Source organism: Diadema antillarum, unplaced genomic scaffold (genome assembly GCF_040938485.1).
Source record: "Diadema antillarum isolate AM-2024a unplaced genomic scaffold, OU_Dant_1.0 scf00000107, whole genome shotgun sequence".
Lineage (NCBI taxonomy): Eukaryota > Metazoa > Echinodermata > Echinoidea > Diadematoida > Diadematidae > Diadema > Diadema antillarum.
Window position 1 is genome coordinate 1,030,075 of NW_027270996.1, and position 20,952 is coordinate 1,051,026.

The 20,952-nt window shown below is 39.0% G+C and overlaps 1 protein-coding gene across 1 annotated transcript in view; it reads right to left on the reverse strand.

Annotated features, from left to right (window-relative positions):
• LOC139719186 (rapamycin-insensitive companion of mTOR-like) overlaps positions 1-20,952 on the reverse strand; it is a 144,393-nt gene that overhangs the window by 69,264 nt on the left and 54,177 nt on the right. The window contains exons 4-5 of the mRNA XM_071630617.1: positions 15,568-15,629; positions 401-596 (exon numbers count right to left, since the gene is read on the reverse strand). Of these exons, the coding sequence (XP_071486718.1) occupies positions 401-596; positions 15,568-15,629 (258 nt within the window). The remainder of the gene's footprint in view (positions 1-400; positions 597-15,567; positions 15,630-20,952) is intronic.

Here is a 20,952-nt window from a genome sequence, read left to right on the forward strand (position 1 = left end):
ATGAGACAAACTTAAAAGATTTGAATTGGTCAACACAAGTGACATATTTTGGCCCATTACAGAGAATCCTAATCTGCAACTTTTAGTGGGTTTTGAGCTGGGTAGCCCAGGGTTCGAAATTGGCGATGGTCCGCTGGCCATTGGTCACCCAAAATCACGTCGGACTAGCTAAAAATCATAAAATTCTGAAGTTACTAGTCCGTCTGGCTAGCCAAAATATTGCTTCAGTGTCAAAATTGATTCTAAGTAGTCCGCCTGGCTAGTTAAAAAAAAAGTTAAGTGTGACCCCTGTAGCCACAAATGATTCTATCCCTCTTTCTGTAGTTTCAAGCATTAAAAGTGGGAAAAGAATGGAGAAAGTTTTTTTTTATTTTCCCTTCACAATTCGATTTGAACTCACCCGCCGGATGAATCGCAGGGCCTGGATGCGCTCCACGTCGTTCTGCTGGCAGATGTCCAGGGAGCGGACCAGGAGGCGGTCCACGTGTAGCGCCACCATCGCCTGCACCGCCGACTCATCCTGGATCAGGTGGCGCAAGGCCCGCACCCCGGCCCCGCGCACCTCCTTGGACGGGTGCACCAGTGCCAGCCGCAAACTATTTTGAGGGTGAGAAATTGGGAGAAGGATCAAGAGGAGTTTTAGAACATATTCAAAAATATCATTACATAGTGATATGAATTGTTTACAAGAGCTCTATGAGAGGTACTGTTTTAGCACTATCTCCTCAAAATTGGTGACTTCAATCAGCAAAATTTAAAAGAAAAAGTCCTTTAAAGTAATTACCTCATATGCTAAAGGCCTTTTTAGAATATGTTTGTGTGTGTGTGTGTGTGTTAAGCTTGTGTGTGTGTTAAGAAAAAGGCAGAAAAAGGGAGAAAGATGAATTTCATTACCATGAGTTAGAGTAGCTTTTGGCAAGTACTTCTCTCATCGACAGCATCAAGTTCATGTGATTTACATCTTTTTACAGGCTCAAGTTATGGATCACAAGATATAGCAACAGATGATACATTTAAATTGTTCATTAAAAAAAATATATACATCTTAATATAATATTCCAGATTAATGATTGCATAGTCAACTGACAAATATTTCCCACTTAAAACTGTTGTTTGCCAAGTTGGCCCATGAGTTTAAAGGTGGTGAAGCAATATCCTACAAGTATACTCAGTATTTTCATTGTGACAAATGACAAGTTATTTCCACCAAACATAGCTGGTGCAATAGTACCATCAACAACCAAAACAATTACAATTGTACTTATGTGAGATATAAGCTACAACTGGAAAATGAGAATCAAGGAACATATTAAAGTACTCTCAGCAACATTTATCCATCTAATACCACAGTTCACTGGAAGACATCACACTGAGCTCACTGTGTTCTTATCAACTGACATAAACTACGGCATAAAATCTTTCGAAATAGGACTTCAATCCTGAATTAAACCACCCCAAGTTCTACATAGACTTTGGATTGAAAATTGAGAGATCAAAGTTCTACAAAGGGCTTGGAACAGTGGCAAGTACAAATTATATACATGTTTGTCTGTATTCCAATAAGAGTGACATGCCATCTCATTGTAAAACAGAAGTCAACTCCAATGATTAGAGAAGAATCAACTAACAAAACAAGAAATGCAGGATTTTCATTAAAAACCAGATAAAGAAAAATAGACAGCCATAAAATTGTAGAGTTTTTTTATGTTTTCATGAATCACGAATGTGTTTGCATTGTGCAGCTAAAGGGCAATGCACAGTTTACACAATCACTTCTATACAGCAGTGACAAAAAAACAGGAATTATATTGTTTTAAGAAGTCACACACTTGTGCTACAAAATACAACTTTATCTTCTGTAAGAATCTCTCTGAAGATGACATTCAAACTAATTATAAAAATCCCTTAGTTCAGTGAAAGAACAACAGACAGATAAGAAAAAACCACATAATTAATGTAAAGAAGAAACCTCTCAAATGTCAATTACTGTAGCTACACACAGATGAATGCAAAAAGAGACTCTCAGCCCAAATGAACACCTAGAATAGTAACAAAAATAAAAACAAACTCTGGGACAAGAAGACAACCGATATCTATACATTGTGCATATTCCACAGGATTCAATGTGGAGGAAAAAACTGCAAGGACTGCCTCCAGCCAGATGGAATGTCAAGACTTTGTACGTAAATTGCTGAAAGAATGTAATGAACAAGACAACAACACGCATTGATTGATCGATCACAAGAATGCCAGTAACCCACCACATGATACTATTTATATACACACACATTTACACAAACATAAACACATGCATACAGTGTGGTTGATTGTCCCACCAAGAATACACCTGTTCCAAAAAGGCAACATCCTGTCTCTCCTTTGTCTTCAATTCTCCAACCGCTTTGTTATTCCTCCCTCAGAATGCTACTTAAAATGTCATACCACACCTTGTTCAAAAGAGTAGATTTAAAGGGACGGTGTAGTATTGGTAGAGATGAGGATTGGGCTTTTAACTTTTTGCGAGATATCAAGAAACCACTTGCGAAATAGTACAGAGCATACAATTCTAAGAGAAATTCAACGTTTATTTGATGAAAATCGGTCTTAGAATGGCTGAGACATCCACAAGCAAGGTAAAACAATGCGATCGTAATAAAAGGTGGGTCCAACTTTTTATTAGAATTGCTCTATTTTGGGTATCTCAGTCATTTCAAAACCAATTTTCATCAAACAAACGTTGAATTCCTCTTGGAATTATTATGTTCTTTCATATGTCCTAAGAGGTTTCTCATTATCTCACCCAAAAATCTTAGAAACCTGAAGTTAAGTCTCAACCAAAACTATATGATCCCTTTAAAAGTTGTACAAATCCCCTTTTCACACATCACAAAATTTTGCATGGTTAAAGAATAATGTAGTCTAATATCATGCATAAAATTTGACAGTAATACATCTCAGAGTCTTTAAAAAGAAAGTAAAAACTATAAAACCAAATGTCATTTAAGAATATGCTCCCCTTTAGTACCCAGAATAACAGGGGTGCTGTTCGTTATTCCGAAGGTTCGTTATTTCGAAGGTTCATTATTCCGACGGTTCGTTAATCCGAAACACACAAATTCCCTATACCTAGAGTTTCGTTAATCCGAAAATGAAAAAGGGTTCGTTAATGCGAACATTTGTGGCATTAGTCCGAAGGTTCATTATTCCGAAGGTTTGTTAATCCGAAAATGAAATAGGGTTCGCTATACCAAAGGCTCGTTTATCCGAAAATAAAAATAGGGTTCGTTATTCCGAAGGTTCGTTAATCCGAAAATGAAATAAGGTCGCTATTCCGGAGGTTCGTTGATACGAAACGAAATAGGGTCCTCAACGAACCCTCGGAATAACGAGCTTTGTTTCATTTTCGGATTAACGAACCTTCGGAATAACGAACCTTATTTCATTTTCGGATTAATGAACCTTCGGAACAACAAACCTTATCACATTTTCGGATTAACGAACCTTCGGAATAATGAAGCTTCGGAATAACAAACCTTCGGAGTAAAAAACTTCGGAATAACGAACCTTCGGAATAACGAACTGTAACCAAATAACAGTAAAAATTTTCGCTAAGGTCCGAATACATTCACTGGAAATCTTAAGTATTACTTCACTCTCCATCATAACGAAGTTTCCAGTTTATTGCGAGGAATCTTAATTTTGTACCTTCCTGCACAATGAATACACCAGCTTTGAAAGGAATCTCAATTTTCAGGTTGCAAAAGGGACAACGTTTACAAACTTTAAAGTGTTACATCTCACCATGTTCCAGTTTACAAAAGATTTAAAGACAAACCATTTTTTTTTAAGGCAGGGAAAAGAAGTTTTTATGAAAATTGGATCTGTAGTAAGAAAGTTATGGACTTTTAAACTGTCATTCTTCTATTAACCTGTTGAGGACGAGCCGATTTAGCTTTAACACGCATTTCCCATAGAGAGCTGCCCAATTTATACTCGGGACTAGTTTTCAACAAGTTTAAACAGTGATTTTAATTGCAGCCACATATTCATATTCGGTGAGGTGATGTTGTACATTTGTGTAAGTGTCACATCAGTCTTCTATTGGCCTTGTATGATACACAAATCTAAATATCTCATTTATGGAATAATATCCACACAAAGCAATTTTCATTTATTCATTCATCAAACTTTTGTAGAGTTGCAATAACCCATTAAAGAGCGATGACATTTAATAGGGTGATACAGTAGTAGCTTAGAAATATTCCACACAAAAAACAAACAAACATGATTTTTGTGCAAAAGTCTTTATTTTGACACTTCCAACAATATCACAATCCCCACACTTTTGAACACAGTGTACTTGTATTATACTTGCAGCAATCAACAACTTGTTTTTTCTTTCACCATGTGCCAACGACTGCCTGTTATTACTGACCTCTAATGACCTGTGTAGAGCACTGCATGCCAACAATGTCTAATCGCTGCGGAACCACACTCCTCTTATTCTCTGGTGAGAGAATTTCTAACACCTAACCACATTGTTTTCAGAGTGCACATGGCATTCACATGGAAAGCTTGGGATGAAGGGGGGTGGGAAGAAGCATCCCTCCCCCCCCCCCCAATTTGTACAATTCAAACAAAATTTATGTCCATAGCTTGGGTCTTCATATCCGCTCGCACTTCCTGCACATTAAAGCCCTCAACTCTGATCCAGTGTGCTTCATTCACTGGTGCTGAATGGGAAGGCATAGATTATTACAGAGGACAACCAGCTAAAAAAAAAACCTCAGAAATAAACAGACATACACACATACACGCATACACACACACACGTGTGCAGCCGTTTTCAAGCACGTGTCGTCAAGCAAAGGCATGGTCGAGGACATTCAATTCTACGGGTTCTGAAACAAGTCTCGTATCTCCGTCAATCACGCCCTCAATTCCTGGAATCACCACCAACCAGTCAAAATCCTCAAACTCCAACCTACATGGTAGTTGTATGGTTGACTCAACGTTACTGTACAAAACAATACTGGATATTCTGCATGGTACAATTTGTACATGTACACTGTACGAGAGCCTCTAGCTGTATCTTCTCAACTTACATACTTATGTGTGTAGCCTTGACTAAAAGTACACTGACACAACACATTCTAGAGTTGTGAATGGGCCAGCTACTGGCCAGGACTACTATGCAATAAAAAATCAAGATTTCGATGGCATTGTATTGTAAAACAAACAAACAAACAAACACAAAAATAAAATAAAAAACAGAAAAACAAATCTGCATCTTCTAAAAGAATCAACAAGTGTTTTGTCTGTTCCCACAATTCATGAAGCTCTAGCTGTCTTTATGTGAGAGGAAAAATTCTTGCAATTTCACTGGCTTCCCATGGCATTGCAATCTTTCCTGTTTGTAACCATCAGCAATGCTCTTCAACCACAGCGACAAAATGAGAACAAAGTATAATCATTTTTCAAGAGAAAAGTTAGCAATTTTTGCTGCATATACATAATGTACATTGCATTTCTATCACTCATTACTATCAGTGTCAGGGAAGGCAATCTTTTGGGGAATTGTTGACTTCCAAGAATATCAGCTGACTTGCAAAATGAAAAAAAAAGAAGAATATATATATAACAATGCTACTTGGCATACACTATAAAAATCATAATGACAACAACCATAATGATGAAAGAATAAGATAATACTCCACTGTCTTGTGAAGCCGGGTGAATACGATAATGATTCACAATGTTTTGACAGTGAAATCTGCTGGCCTTTGTCTAGCAAAACCATAATGACTTCAATTACAGTGATAATGGCACTAATAATGATTACAATGTCACTCTAAACAGTACACTAAAAATCATGATTTCACGCAGTGTACAGCAACAAACGTTTTGAGTGTTCAGACATAACTGGTCAATCCAAACAATGTCATCCTGTGTTTCTGTCGATCCCAACATCGCTCACATGGCCATCATATGGTAGGCACAGAAGTGTCAATCCATTCCACAAAGTGTCAGCAAAAACATCCTCTATTAGAGGCCCCACTTCGAATGACACAAACGGTCATGCAGAGTTACAAATGGACAGACCGCCGAAATAGTTTGACCGATTGGCCGGTCATCACTGACCTGGGATTGATAGATAGTCTGGTCTGCGATTGTCCCCTTGTCACCGGGGTTTGATCGGGTACAACCACTTCCTAGAGGAAACAATCGCCTTGACAAAGTGCATTGTGATAAACGGGTTTGTTGATGGCCATACTGCACTGCGTATTGCTGCATACATGTACAGTACCACTGCGCTAGGTGCGGCCAGGGAGGTCGAAGAAATCTCTCTTCCACCTCCCTGGTGTAGCAAACCCACTTCAGTAGTTACGTAGATTGAAACACTTTTAAGCCTGCAGTCATCCTTTTTTTTAATTGATTGCACATCTTTGTTCAAACTTTTCGTACAGTGATTTGTACACATGATTACATGTACCTCCAACTGCTACAAGACTGGCTACAAGTTTCACGAGAAAAAGAAAAATGTGTACGGTATGTCATTACAATTCTGTGCACTTGAGAAAATGAATTATATTATCATCTGGGCATAACAGAATACCTAATATAGATTTTCATCTCCAAGACATTGCTCTTTCATTGGTACTTGGTAGTCCTTGTGACAACTTCAGTGACATCTGACCACTTAATATTATCCTTGTAAAAATCTAAAGTAAACATATTAACCTGCTGGAGCTAAATTGACATTTAATGGGCAACCCTCCTACAGTATATAACTCAACTACACATGAATTAAAGACTTCTTAAAGTAGTATATCTACTCTTTTATTTTTGTATGGTATACAACAGAAATTAATTCATTGTGAACAAGCCCAAGTTGGCAGGTATTTAATAGAAAGAGATATGGAAATGATCCAAGTGCATAAAAAATACTATAAAGTAAGGTATTTTCACACCATGAAATCTTCCCGAATTGGAGCAGGCGTCCTTTTTCGCTGCATGAAATTTTTGTGAATTATCACTGGCATTCAACGCATATAAAGTAGACAGGAACTTTCGCATGCATTTTAATTTTGTGAGTCTTGGTTCTCGCGAAATTTGCAAAATTCAAATGCACACAAAAATTCCTTGTTTTACAGTATTTATCATGAGAGCTGATGAAAAAGGGATATACTGTAAAATGAGGAATGTTTGCGTGCATTTCAATTTCATGAATTTCGCGAGAGCAGAGCTTCGCGAAATTAAAATGCACATTAAAGATCTCATGCATTGAATGTTAGACGCAACTAGCAAAAATTTCCTGCTGCGAATATGGCCGTCGGCTCCCATTTGCAAAAATTGCATGCCACAAAAATATCGTGTTTTACAGTATACTGTAAAACGAGGAATGTTCGCGTGCATTCTAATTTTGCGAGCACCAAGATTCGTGAAATTAAAATGCACGCAAAAGTTCTTGTCTACACTATGTGCATTGAATGCCGGTGGCAGTTCGCGAAAATTTCATGCCGCAAAAAAGGCTGTCGGCTCCAATTCGCGAAAAATTCATGCCACGAATATATCATGATTGACAGTATAGGAAGCAAAGGAGAGAGACAGAGAGATAGAGAGAGAGTGTAAAAGACAGAAACAGACTAAAAGAGAAATATGATTTGACAGGAGATGGCTGATATAAAGGATGCACGTAGCCACTTCATTAATTTTTGCATAAATACCACAGGATCAGATGCATTTTTGACCAACATCTACTTTCCGTTTTACCCACGCTGCCAGCCAAAGAAAGACACTGGGTGACCACTGGCTATTATTAGCATACCGTCCGTCGGCGCTCACCGCATCTCCAATTTATCATCGTATCGTGACGCATTCCCGCTCTATCGCATTCGATCTCTCACCCGCGACAACGGCGGAAGACCATACATATAATAGGCCAATATATGGGTTGTCATAACATGCTGTAAACACCGTTGACAAGACAGTGCAAGGCAACCTGGGATAGGTGTCCAATGTATCAGCGACCATAACCGAAGGACAAATATGCCACAGCTTTTTCAAACTTTTCACATTTGGTTTTGGACATCAGAGTCAACCTTTGCAAGCTACCATTACTACCTTCTGACGGGGAATAATTTTGTTTGCGAACCACACTGCACATGATCTTTTTATGGTCAAACAAGATCATTAACCTTTGACATTTTGGCTCAAAAACATATTTTGAAGAAAACAGTAGAAATGCTTGGTCACAAACATCAGTAGAAACCGTTAGTCACAAACACATGATGTTCTACAGATAGACTGTGTAGGTTGAAGGTGGAAATGCCTGTACAACCATTGTAATTGGAAGTTCATCAACACACAATGTCACAAGAAATTACAGGTATGGTAGGCAGTTGCAATGTTGCCACTAACGAATCATTTCTTCCAGGAGCAGAGTCACCCTCTGATATTAAACAGGAGTTGAGACGACAACATTACCAATCAGCACAGGAGAGCTTTAATAGAGAACATACACGTAAGGAAATCACTACTTCACTGTACCAAAACAAAGTAAAAGAAAGATCAATTATAATTTTGTATGCCGTACGTACACACAAAGTTCATCAATAAAGATACTGATATGCTTGAATGACAAATACAGTGGGCCATTATACCAATATCCTGCATGAAAAGCACAGCACATCGCCACTGATAGCAAACATCTTGAGTCGCCCGTTAAAAGTTGCCAATTTGCAGCATGGCTACTCAAGTGAGACTGTCCCCATCCTCAAAAAAAAAAAGTCATGTGTGAACAGAATACGTGTCACGAAAACGTCTCAAGCAATAAACAAAAACACAAGGTGAAACAATGTGGCTGGCATGGGTAGAACATGTGAAATGTGTGCCTCCAGAATGGAAGGACAGAGTACTAAGCATATATGCTGTAAAGTCAAATATTACAGTATCCTCTGCACTATACAGTGCTGCTCTTTACGTCATGGAGTGAAATATGAGCTGTGTCAAATCTCTGAATCATTCAAGGAGTCCTCTCTGTCCTTTCAAAAAAAGAAATATTGTGGAAATCAGATCGAACAAAAGGCATGCGACCAAACTCTATGAATATATAAATGCCCTTGGTCACTTGAACAGGATTAAAATCGTGCACTGCATGAGGGCATTGAATGTTCTACCACACAAAGAATCAGACAGTTCTGTAAAATATCTCATGCACCAGCATTTGACAAGAACGTAGAGGAAGCTTGCAAACATGCCAACATAGAAGAAAATCTGAGATCAGATTTCTAATCTTATATAAAGTGTCCTTCAATTTTTCAGATTCAATGTACATGTTGAATGTTTTTCTTTGTCCAAAATTTACCTCCTTTCAGTAACTCTTATTTTTCTGTATCAAATAGATGTGGTATTGATAAATACAGCAAAACAGAATACAAAGGGCACCCCTCAGTATGGGAGGAAAAGAATCAATGATCGAACCTTTTCCTCAATGTTTTACTGCCACACACCTTTTTGACCTTTGAGGCATTATTGGGCCCATTCAACAGTCTGATAAGACAAAGCAAAAATACCATTATCACTGCCAAACAGTTTTAGGATAACATGCCTCCTCCCCAACCCCTCCCTCCCCAAAAAAATGTATCAGGAACGAAAGTACTTTCACCGTTATTGTTTGGTTCTTACTCAGCATTGCTGATAAAGTGATGATGCGTTGTGGTTTGGTTATCAGTTCTTTCAGCCACATGTATCTATTCCTGTCAGCCCATCCCACTTTAATCTTCTTGGAACCACCACCTGAATATCTCAATGATAAAGTATGCATGAAGCTGGCCATCAGTAATATACCCCCTGTTCAGACGCAAGTCAGCTTATACCAAAAGTCGATAAAGAAACAACGTATAAAGAATCATGGTATAGCCGACAGACCATTCAGACGCTAATTTTGACCATTCCGGAAAAACATTTTATAGATGTGCAGTTTCTCACTGCACATGTTGTTATGGTCATGAGTGACAGGTATAAGGTCACATTTCATTCTCGCTCCCATTAAGCCCCGCCCAGTTATACCGTTCCATGGTCGCCTTATGTTCAGACGCACAATGGAATGCTGATTCTTTATCGAGTTCTAGTTCGAAACGATGCTCTGGTCGTCATTTCGCTATACGTCGTTTCGTTATACGTCATTTTGTTAGTCAGCGTTCAGACATATAAATTCATCGTATAGCTACAACGTTTTGGTATAGCTATACCGTTCTAGTATAAATTTTTTGCGTCTGAACACCCTGGAAAGAACTTGGTGATCCGACAACCTTGCCTCCAAAATCCAGGCTCTCTATCACATCAGTCTCAGTGATAAGCAGAATCTATTTGTGTGATTCTATGTTAGTACAACCATTATATCAATTCCAGTGCTGCCTATAAATCTTTTATAATACCTGCAGGCACACAATGATGAAAGTGCCTACTGTAAATTCTACATTGAAGAAAACATCTAGCAAAGTGGAGGTGGAACACAATCCAGAGCTATTCACAGAAGAAAGACAGATTTCCAAGAAAAATTACACAATTTTGTAGCCAGAAGCGAGTTCATATCATCCTTTCCTGCAGTTACTCATTTTCTATTCATAGACCACATAATCAAAATGAGTTCCGGTAATAGTGGAAATTGTTTGTGCATTTTGCGCGATGTGAAATATGGCACAAAAACAAAAGCGCAGGAATCTTCTGCTTCCTATACTCTGCAGTACGAAATAAATACTATTTTGATATTTTGATTCAGGAGAATTAAAAACATGCAAAATTCATCTTTACTTGGCCGAGGGCAAAAAAAAAAAAATACTCTGAATGCAAACATTTCCACTTGTACAGTAAAATCTTGGATAAGTTTTGCTGTGGGTAATGTTGCTGTTGCAGTTTTTATGCAAATCGATTTGACTTTTCATAGGGAGCACACTATCTGGAAAGATTAGAATGGGGGGGGGGGGGAGGAGAGAGGGAGAGGAGGAGGGAGGGAGAGAGGGGGAAAGATTCTACAGACTTGAATGAGATGACGTCTCACAGGTGAGGCTGGCCGAGGGTTTGGAAAGAGGACGTAGCCACGATGCACTTACATTCATGATGCTAATGACTTGCACGACGGGACTCCCTCCCACTCTAGCGTTCTTTTCTCTATCTCGTCCCCTCTCTCTCTCTCTTTCTATCTCTTCTTTCACTATTTATCTTCCTCCCTCTCTCTGTCTATCTCTCTATCTTCTGAAGATATGACTCATCCCGTCGTAGTCGGACTCCAGTCGATGTCCAAACACCGCTGAATGAAAGACTCCTTCTTGAAATGGGGGGGGGGGTGGGGAAACAGAATGGCAGTGGAACGTATAAAGAAGGGATGGAGATGGGGAGAAAGGAGAAAGAAGAAGGTAAGAGGAGGGAAAGGAAGAAAGAAGAAAGGAGATGGGAGAAACTAGGAGTGGAATTTAGGAGGGGGATGGGAAACATTTGGAGTGGAAAAAGGAGAAGGAGAAGGGTTATCAGAGTTTTACATAGGAAGGGGTAAATGGGAAAAGGGACAAGAAGTGTTTTAAAAAAGGAGAAGGGGTCAAGGGGTCTTCAAGGAGGAAGAAGGAAGGGGTCAAAGCAGGGGGGTGGAATCTCTTCCCATCTCCCTGGTGAAAGCTAGAGAAGGAGGAAGGGGGCAGGAATAATGGGAGTAGGGGAAGGGGATGGGTGGAGGATGACAAGGAAAACAGTAGGACTTGAGGAAGGAGAGAAAACAAAAGGAAGGAGGAGGGGATAGAAGGGAAAGGAGGAAGGAGAGAAGGGAAAACAGAAAATGTGCCTGCCAAGAGTCACCATCATCACAGTGATGCATGCTGAGGCAAGAGTGTGCTGCCAGAGCACGGCAGATGATGCGTAATCTGCTCCTTCATGAACTTATCAGCAGAACAACATGGCGTGTACATAGAAGTACATGTACTGCTCGGTACCTCTGATGCAGGAGCTTTTAATACTCCGCTGTGAATCAAGCCAGTGCCACATCACGTGAAAAGGAGCAAAATGAGGGGTACATGGGGGACCTCCAGACAAGACATTTGCCTTGCAACATTCAGTGTTTCATGCATGGGCTCTGCAGGCTGATGTTGAATTATGCAGTGGGGACAGGGTAGGGCATGGGGAACGCATACGAGCTGATGGCGAGAATACGCGGCGGTGGAGTGCATGCATGAAAGACAGAAAAAAAAAAATCCATCTCTGTCGGACACGGCCCGGGTCTGGTAAGAAAGGCCTTTGTTCCTTTGGCGCTTCCCCCCTCATTATCTCGCCAACCTCCCCGTCAATTCAGGAGCTTGTGTGGATGAATTAGTGGCCGTACGTGGAGGAAGGCAAATCATAGTGCAGAGCACTATGTGATGATACCACTGAGGCTAGGTGGATGAAATGCCAGAAGGCATCCCTCCACCAATTAAAGAGTACAGATGCTCCTAACTCCACTAGGAGTGTGGATGCGCAGGGTCTCCACTTTCACCTATCCCCATTTTTACATAATGCAGCAATTTATCTCCATGAATTCAAATCTAACTCATACCTTTACAATCAGCACTTGGCTCCTGACAACCAGCAAGCTTGCCGCTGCCTTGCTAGACATAGCAAGGTGATTCAAGGGTATTTCCAAGTATTAAAATGATATCTACAAGTAACAGGTACATGTGGGATACAAGTAGCTTATCATCCAGTCCTCAAGAAGTACAAAAAGAGATACACGCATCTTTAATATCTTTATGACCATTATTGTAAACTAACCTTCTTTCATATTAAATAATTAAAGGCAATATTTATCAGTTGGATTCCTCACAGTCGTAAGACTGTGATTTGTGTGTTATCTAAAACAAACATTCTGCTGACCTTTTCCCTACAATCATTCTTATGCCAATAGGAGGAATGGAATAAGACTGAGTCAGAAATGTGTGTGGGGGGGGGGGGGTGTCAGTAGGTCGGGGTGGTAGAAGAGCGCATTACACTCCACTTATTTCTCTGGAGGGTTACATTAAACACTAGATTCAACACCTGTACAGGACACATCCTTTTATCTCTTGCACAGTTTGGGTTTCCCTTTGGTTTTTCTGGCATGAGACAGGAGAAACAAGAGGTACATGTATTTCTTGTATCTTTTTTTTTTTTTTGAATTGCATCTTTTGCTCTTGATGCAGCACTGGTTGCCATGGGAGGAGACGCTTGGCAATCTGCCAGGAAATTGCCGCGGGCCAACTCGAACGCGGGAACTGGGTGAGGAAATTGCTCTAAATACTAAAACTCAAATGAATGCATGGAACATTGCCTCCATCAATCATGTCTGCAAGAAGAAAAAAAGATGAACTGGTGGCCCCTCAATCACATCACACCCACTGGAAAAATTTAAGAAGCCTGATGATTTGCACATCTTGAAGCTGTTCCATCTTTCCTTGGACTGGTCCATGCATTATTAATAATTTTGACACAACTTCTGGTGGTTAAGAATTTTACGAGAGGACCAGATTTTAGCTGTACTATTTTCAGATTCTCAAAAGAGCTATGAATTTTAGGATTTATCATGCAGTGATATGTCTCAAGTGTCCTGTTTGGTTTTAGACTGAATGAAGTCCTATGACTGCAGGCTATTTCACTACCAAACCTCAAGTCATGCTCACTTTTATGGCTTGTTGAAATTGCTCTGAACTCTTCATCACAATTTATATCAAAGAACAACTTGTACAAATTTTGATAATTGACGCTTGGCATCCCACATATTCCATCCATGTATAAGAACTGTAACCAGAGGGGGAACACCTGTACATAGGTGAATCTCTAAACCTTTATACACAATGTAGCTCCCTCTTCATTAAAGTACTGTGTGCTTGAATAGAGATATATGTACGGTATACTGTACATATTCTATCTAATGACAGTGATGATGATGATGATGAATACATCAATACAGAGCATTTGTGCACAAAAGACATTTCATTTCCTTGTAGGACATTTTCTTTGAATACACAATATCATTAAAACATACTTGTTTTGTTTCCTCCTTAAAATTCAAATTCATAATGCATTGTTGCCAAGCAACAACAGGGTTCAATAGGACAAGACTGCAGATAAAATTGTCCATCATGTTTTCATATTTCAAACTCTGAACAATGGACTATGTACCAACACAATGGTTTCAAGGCTGTCCACACACAGCAATGTTTACAGAACACTGGTGTACACATTATCTAAAAATATTGTTTAAAAAAATATCAAATTGTGTGTGTGTGAGTGGATATACATGACACACATTCATTTAAACACACAGGAGGAGACAGACTAGTTTACATGTGGCACAGACTTCTACGGCAAATAACCAGACAAAAGTCACTCTGTTCATATCAGCACAAGATAGCACACAGTCCCCCTCCAAATGTCTGTTTCCTTCTGGTAATTTTACATGCCTAGCACTGTCACCACCAAACTCAAAATGAATTACTGATTTTGATTTGATTTTTTTTTTGACAAATTTGCTCTCAACCAATCAGATTCAAGGACTTCAGTAGCTAAAGACAGTTTGTCAGAAAAAAATATATATCTGCCAAAATGCTTTGGACATGAAATGCCCCCTGCTTACTAGTGCAATTTAAGCTGACTGAAAAGAAGAAGCAGTATGTTAAAGACCTCACCAGTTATATACAGTTATATCCAGATTCTCTTCCAAATGGATATATGTAAGACCACTTTACACACTGAAAGCAGTCACAGCTTGGTATCAAAAAGCTACTCTGAGCAACTTTGCTCTCCAAAAATACTTCAACAAGGAAGCGCTACTCAAGGAAGAAAACGTACTCAATGAGACGCATAATACAGCAACTCTGTGAAGGTTGAGGAAAAACTGAACAGGGAACGATAATATTGTTGCCAACAGGTATTCAGTGGGGCATTTTGCCAGACAAATCAAATGTTCCACAATTCTCAGTATTCATCCACTGAATTCTGCATTTCCACAAATACAGAGTTCCTCACTGATTTTGTTCACAATATATTACATATCATCATTGTACTGTATGTCTTCACAACAACCCCCAAAACCACTCAAATGTTTTTATCACCTGCTTAAAAAAAAACACACATAATTTTCTTGATATGTTTTACTCAGAGGATTTCAGTCATGCAAAATAGGAAAGAACAATGTAATATTACAGCCACAAACTTTTACAACTTTCTATCATGAAAATACTCTATCTCTGTCTGAATTCCAAACTGTCTTAATTTTCTTTTCATTCATCCTCCTCTGCTTTTTCTCAAAAGTTAACTTGATAGTACTCATCTCTTCGAACATTTGTGTGTCAGTTTGTATGTGTGTCTGTCTGTCTGTGTAATGTCTGTATGTGTGTGTGTATGTGCACACAGAGTTAAGCAGATAACACACAATTTCGTGTATGCACATGAGTCAAGCAGTCTGTATATCACATGCACTTTTCCCATTTGATACCAACTTATGTCTGAGTGTGATCATAAAGGCTGGATACAACGGGGAAAATAGTCACACTTTATACTCACCAGCACACGATTTCTGCAATGGAATATCCAAACTGGTCAAAATTTGGGACATGATTGATGAGCTGAAAGAACAAGGAGATAAAATCAAAGATACCTGTTTAGGACACATTGACCACAATATTATAAAGAACATGTTTTGGTGTAGAGCATACTCTAAAAAGTATCTAGAAGAATATCATAATTGCAGCAACATGTGCGCTATAAAGAACATGCTCTAGTATTTTAACAACACATTTATGCACAAATACAACATTATACAAAGTTGTATGCTTTGTGGCAGTGACCTCAAGGGAAAACACATGCCCTGTTTTGGTCAACCTTAATAGATAAAGCAATATCATACAGGCAGATTCTTTCAAAACTGGATACATTACAGTTACATAAAGAAAGCTTTGACATGTTCCATGTTCCCCATTTCATCACAGCAATGATAGCAGTCACAGTCACATGTGCGCAAGTTGGAAAGGGTGACAGTGTCACAACCTACTAACAGCTCAGCTGACTCAACCTTTCCAAGAAGTGCTGGCAATACCAAAAAAAAAATTTTTCTTGTAAAAACATTTGTGACAGAAAAAAACAAGTCTCTGTGATCATGACAAACAGCATGAGCTTTTCACAGTCATACATCCACAAACCTGTTTACAAAATTGTAGATAATGCAAGACATTTTCTGGATACTTTTTGTCTACAAGTGGATAAAGATAGACAAAAGTTCTTTTGATTTCGTCGACGACCATCCGAACCGTCGTATATGTCAAAATTCGGTAAATTTTTCGAATTTCAGATTTTGCCGTTTTAAGAAAGCCCAGCACACACTCTTTCTACTCACAAAATTTTGGAACCGCATTTTGTGTTTTTAACAGAGAAATTTGATATACGTCATTTTACCTGAACGCGAATTGGCTGAAGGCGTTCATCCGAACCGACGTATCGCTATACGTCGGTTCGGGTGGACGCGAAACTTCGAGTCGCGTTCAGAGAAGGTGTCGTATCGCCCCGGATCAGCCAGAACTGGCAGAAGCAGACGATGGAGCGTCAACTGGACCCTCCCCAGGACCGGTGAGTTTTATTATGAGTAGCTATGAAATCATGCGATTTCAATTAAAATGAACAGACCCAAGCAAGTTCTATCCATAAGATTGTCACTTGTCAAGATAAATACGCAGATTGTCGTGGGTTTCCCCAACTATTTCGTCGTGTTGTTAGGTGTAGTCCTGTGTATAGATAAATATGTGGGTACAGAGGGATACTCTAGTAGGGTTTAAAATCATAGACCCTTACTAATCTAGAAGAAAACAACGTTCACAATGATCTCATTGAGTTGGCTTTATGTGCTTATGGTCCATATATGGACCTCATACGTAGTGGGTGTGGGCAATGCCAAACTGTTAACACTTCAGGGTGAGTTGTTTGGGAATTACCACAAAAAGTACGAGATTACTAGACGAGTCTAACAATTAAGTTACGTAGTCACAGCCAACAATTTAGAGCCGCTAATCGCTGATTCATCATTGAGTGTAGGACCCTAAGAGTTCTGATGATAGGTTCTACTTACTTATATTTTTATGGCCGATTGAGCCCCAAGCTTGCAAACACACACAAAGAAAAACACCCAAATCTGAGTGTAATGTATCTCATGTGAATTTGCCAATGTAAGCCAAGGATCTAGTAGTAGAAGGGCCTAGTATAGGCTATACTGGTATAGTAAAATGAACGATTATAAATTACCAACGTCTGTAAATTCATCTGATACTAGGATTCCTAGGACTCTAGGAGTAGGATTAAATTATGCTGGCCCATAAATACATGTGTGTTGTTCAGAGATCTAGCCAGCTGCAAATGCTTTGTACGGTACCGGTACTGAGTATGAATTTTTATCGCATGCATTTTTATGTCGCTGTGAGTGCCAAGTCTCCATAATATTGAAATCACTGCAATGAAGATTTTAGTGTGTTAACAGGCCAGAGGGCAGTACTTGAGTAAGCCCCTCCTGTGATATCTAATAGTAATACGTTGATGTTCTACAATTAAAATATATAAATTGAGGTCTTAATGCAATGTTCCAGTTGTCAGATCTAGCCTACAGAGTTGAATTGTGCTTTCGCATTTTTATGATCAATGTAAAAATAGACCACTAGATAGGCTTGAGGTAAAACATTTCTGCTAAAATTAAAAAATATATTTTTAATACACTTGTAGTGAATTTTTTTGTTTTTGTTTGTTACAGCTCTTTGTCCTCAGGGAAACCAACAGATGTTGAAGTCCTTTGGGACAAAGATGGTACAAGGAATACCGTAGCTGTTGATCAGCTGAAATTCAGGAAGGGCATGCTTCCCACGACTTGGAGTTCGTGTGTCAATGCGATGGCACAGGAAACTGTGGAAAGGCACAGTTACTGCTGTGTATGGGGGAAAGAATTCTGAAAGCAGTAGCGATGATGGAAACACAAGCACCGCAGACAGCAGTGACTAAGATGATACTTCTGATTATGACGATGATGACAGCATTTACCTGGTGAAATTAGGTAAGTAGGTTATTCAATGCCTCTAATAACTTCATAACTGTGCTGCAATGTTAGAAGTAGCTTACTCCATACTGTATGAATGCAATGAAGTAGTGCGTGGTATATAAGGTTTTCATGGTGTCAACTCATAGACAGCACAACCTGGTATACCAAGTTTTCACAATAAAGACATGAGCGTGTACTTGTGTAGCCTTAATTCATGTTTATTTGTGTTATGCCTACAAAAAAAAAAAAAACTTTAATGAACAGATTAGACCTTCTATCAGTTTCTTTTCTTTTTCTGTGTCACATCTGCTTGTATTTTGTGTTAGTTACTTTTTCCAATTTCATAATGCCTTGTTTTGCTGCAAAACTGAAAATCTATGTGTGTAGCCAGCAAGGCTGAGTCTAAAGAATTTTGGCGTACTGACCCCATTCGGGTGCCCTATACGTAACAAAAGAGTTTGTAAGCCTATCAGCAAATGCTATTTTTGTGCCTCACTTCCAATGTTTTTGTATTCTTCATAAGCACATGCAATTGACTGCGGAAAGAGGATGCATGTACCGCTTGACTGCTTTTGCATTTAATGCAGATCACCACAGTCTGTCAGATCTCTGCTGATGGGCAAAATTAAAACTCTTGTTTGTGGACATTTACTTAGGGCTATCTGAAAATGTGGTATTAAAAGGTTAATCTTAATTTTTTTAAAAAATCATTAAAAAAAAAAGGATAGTAACAGTGTAAAATGTATGCACTATGTATATTTTGTTTTCCTCATTAACAGTTGGCATCAAAAAGGACATCAGCTGCATTCTAGAGATACCAATGCTAGTATTGAACAGTGAAGGAGAACGGTTAGATCCATCCCAGCAGAATGTCAGCTCTGACCAACTTCTCAATGGTGAGTGTTTGTAAAGCCTTAATCTTGTTCAGAAACCCAAGCAGATATGGTTGAATCAATCTTGTTGGAATATCAATTAGTAATCCGGATTTAAATTATGCTATTGCTGTCATATAATAGCAAATAAAAAGAATGACATCAACTATACACAAGCAAAGACTGTAGCATCCTGGCTACCATGTACCAGTATTTTTTGCAGTTGTCAGGGGTGGGTCAAGGAATTCTGTAAATTGGTGGGGGGGGGGGGGGGGGAACACATGCACATCCTCCAGTTTTTCTCTGTTTATTTTTTGTTTAAAAAAAGGGCATCTTAAACCCCATGTGTCCCTGCGCGGATCCACCATGGGTTGTAATCTGGATGACAAAGAAATGATAAAGCCAATCTTTCAATAAATATGATTTTTAAAAAATGCAATATTTATGCACCATGTGTATTTTCTTTTTCTTTTTGTTTTCTTCATTTCCAGTTGGCATCACCAAGGACATGGACTGCATTTACGAGATACCAATACCAGAATTGAACAACGAAGCACCAGGAGATCCATCCCAGCAAAATGTCAGCTATGACCAACTTCTCACTGGTGAGTGTTTGTAAAGCCTTAATCTTGTTGGGAAACCCAACCAGATATTGCTGCATTAATCTTGTTGGAATATCCATAATAGTGATTGAAATTAAATGATGCTATTGCTGTTTTATACACTTTAATAGCAATTAAAAAGGATGACATAAACTACACACAAGCAAAGAATGTAGTATCCTGGCTACGATGTGCCAGTGTTTTTTGCAGTTGTCAGGGGTGGGTCCAGGAATTCTGTGAAGTTGGGGGGGGGGGGGGGGGGGGACCACACGCATGTCCTCCAGTTTTTCTGTTCATTTCTTTTGTTTAAAACAAAGACAAAAATAAAGGGTATCTTACACCTGATGTGCCCCACATGAATCAACCACTGGTTGCAATCTGGATGGCATGTTATCCTTCTTGTCATATTGTAGCAAATGGCTAACACACAACTGGAGAATGTAGCTTGTCTGCAAATTGTACCTGGACCTTCCAAGCAGAGTGATAATTAATCTATGAGCAATTCTCAAATGAGGATGCATGTACCATTTGACTACTTTTGCATTAATGCAGATCACCAGTCTGTCCGATCTCTGCTGATGGGCAAAAAAAACCCTCTTGTTTGTGGACATTTAAATAGGGCTTTCTGAAAATTGTGGTATTAAAAGGTTAATCTTAATTATTATAAAAAAAGATAAATTCAATCTTTAAAAAAAACCTGATAGAAACAATAAAATAAAGATAGGCTATGTATATTTTGTTTTCCTCATTTACAGTTGGCATAAAAAAGACATCAGCTGCCTTCCTGAGATACCAATGCTAGTATTGAACAATGAAGGAGCACCGTCAGATTCACCCCAGCAGGAATGTCAGCTCTGACCAACTTCAATGGTGAGTGTTAGTACAGCCTTAACCTTGTTGGGAAACCCAACCAGATATTGCTGAATCAATCCTGTTGGAATATCCCTTAGTAATCCGGATTAAATGACGCTATTGCTGCCATATAATAGCAAATAAAAAGAATGACATCAACTATACACAAGCATAGAATGTAGCATCCTGGCTCCCATGTACCAGTATTTTTTGCAGTTTTCAGGGGTGGGTCCCGGAATTCTGCAAATTGGGAGGGGGGGGGGGGGACCACACGCATGTCCTCCAGTTTTTCTCTGTTAATTTTTTTGTTAAAAAAAGGGGGGGCATCTTAAACCCTATGTGTCCCCGCATGGATCCACCATGGGTTGTAATCTGGATGACATTTTGTCCTTTGAAAGAAATGATAAAGTCAATCTTTCAATAAATATGATTTAAAAAAAAATGTAATAGTTATGCACCATGTGTATTTTCTTTTTCTTTTTGTTTTCTCCATTTCCAGTTGGCATCACCAAGGACATGGACTGCATTCACGAGATACCAGTACCAGAAT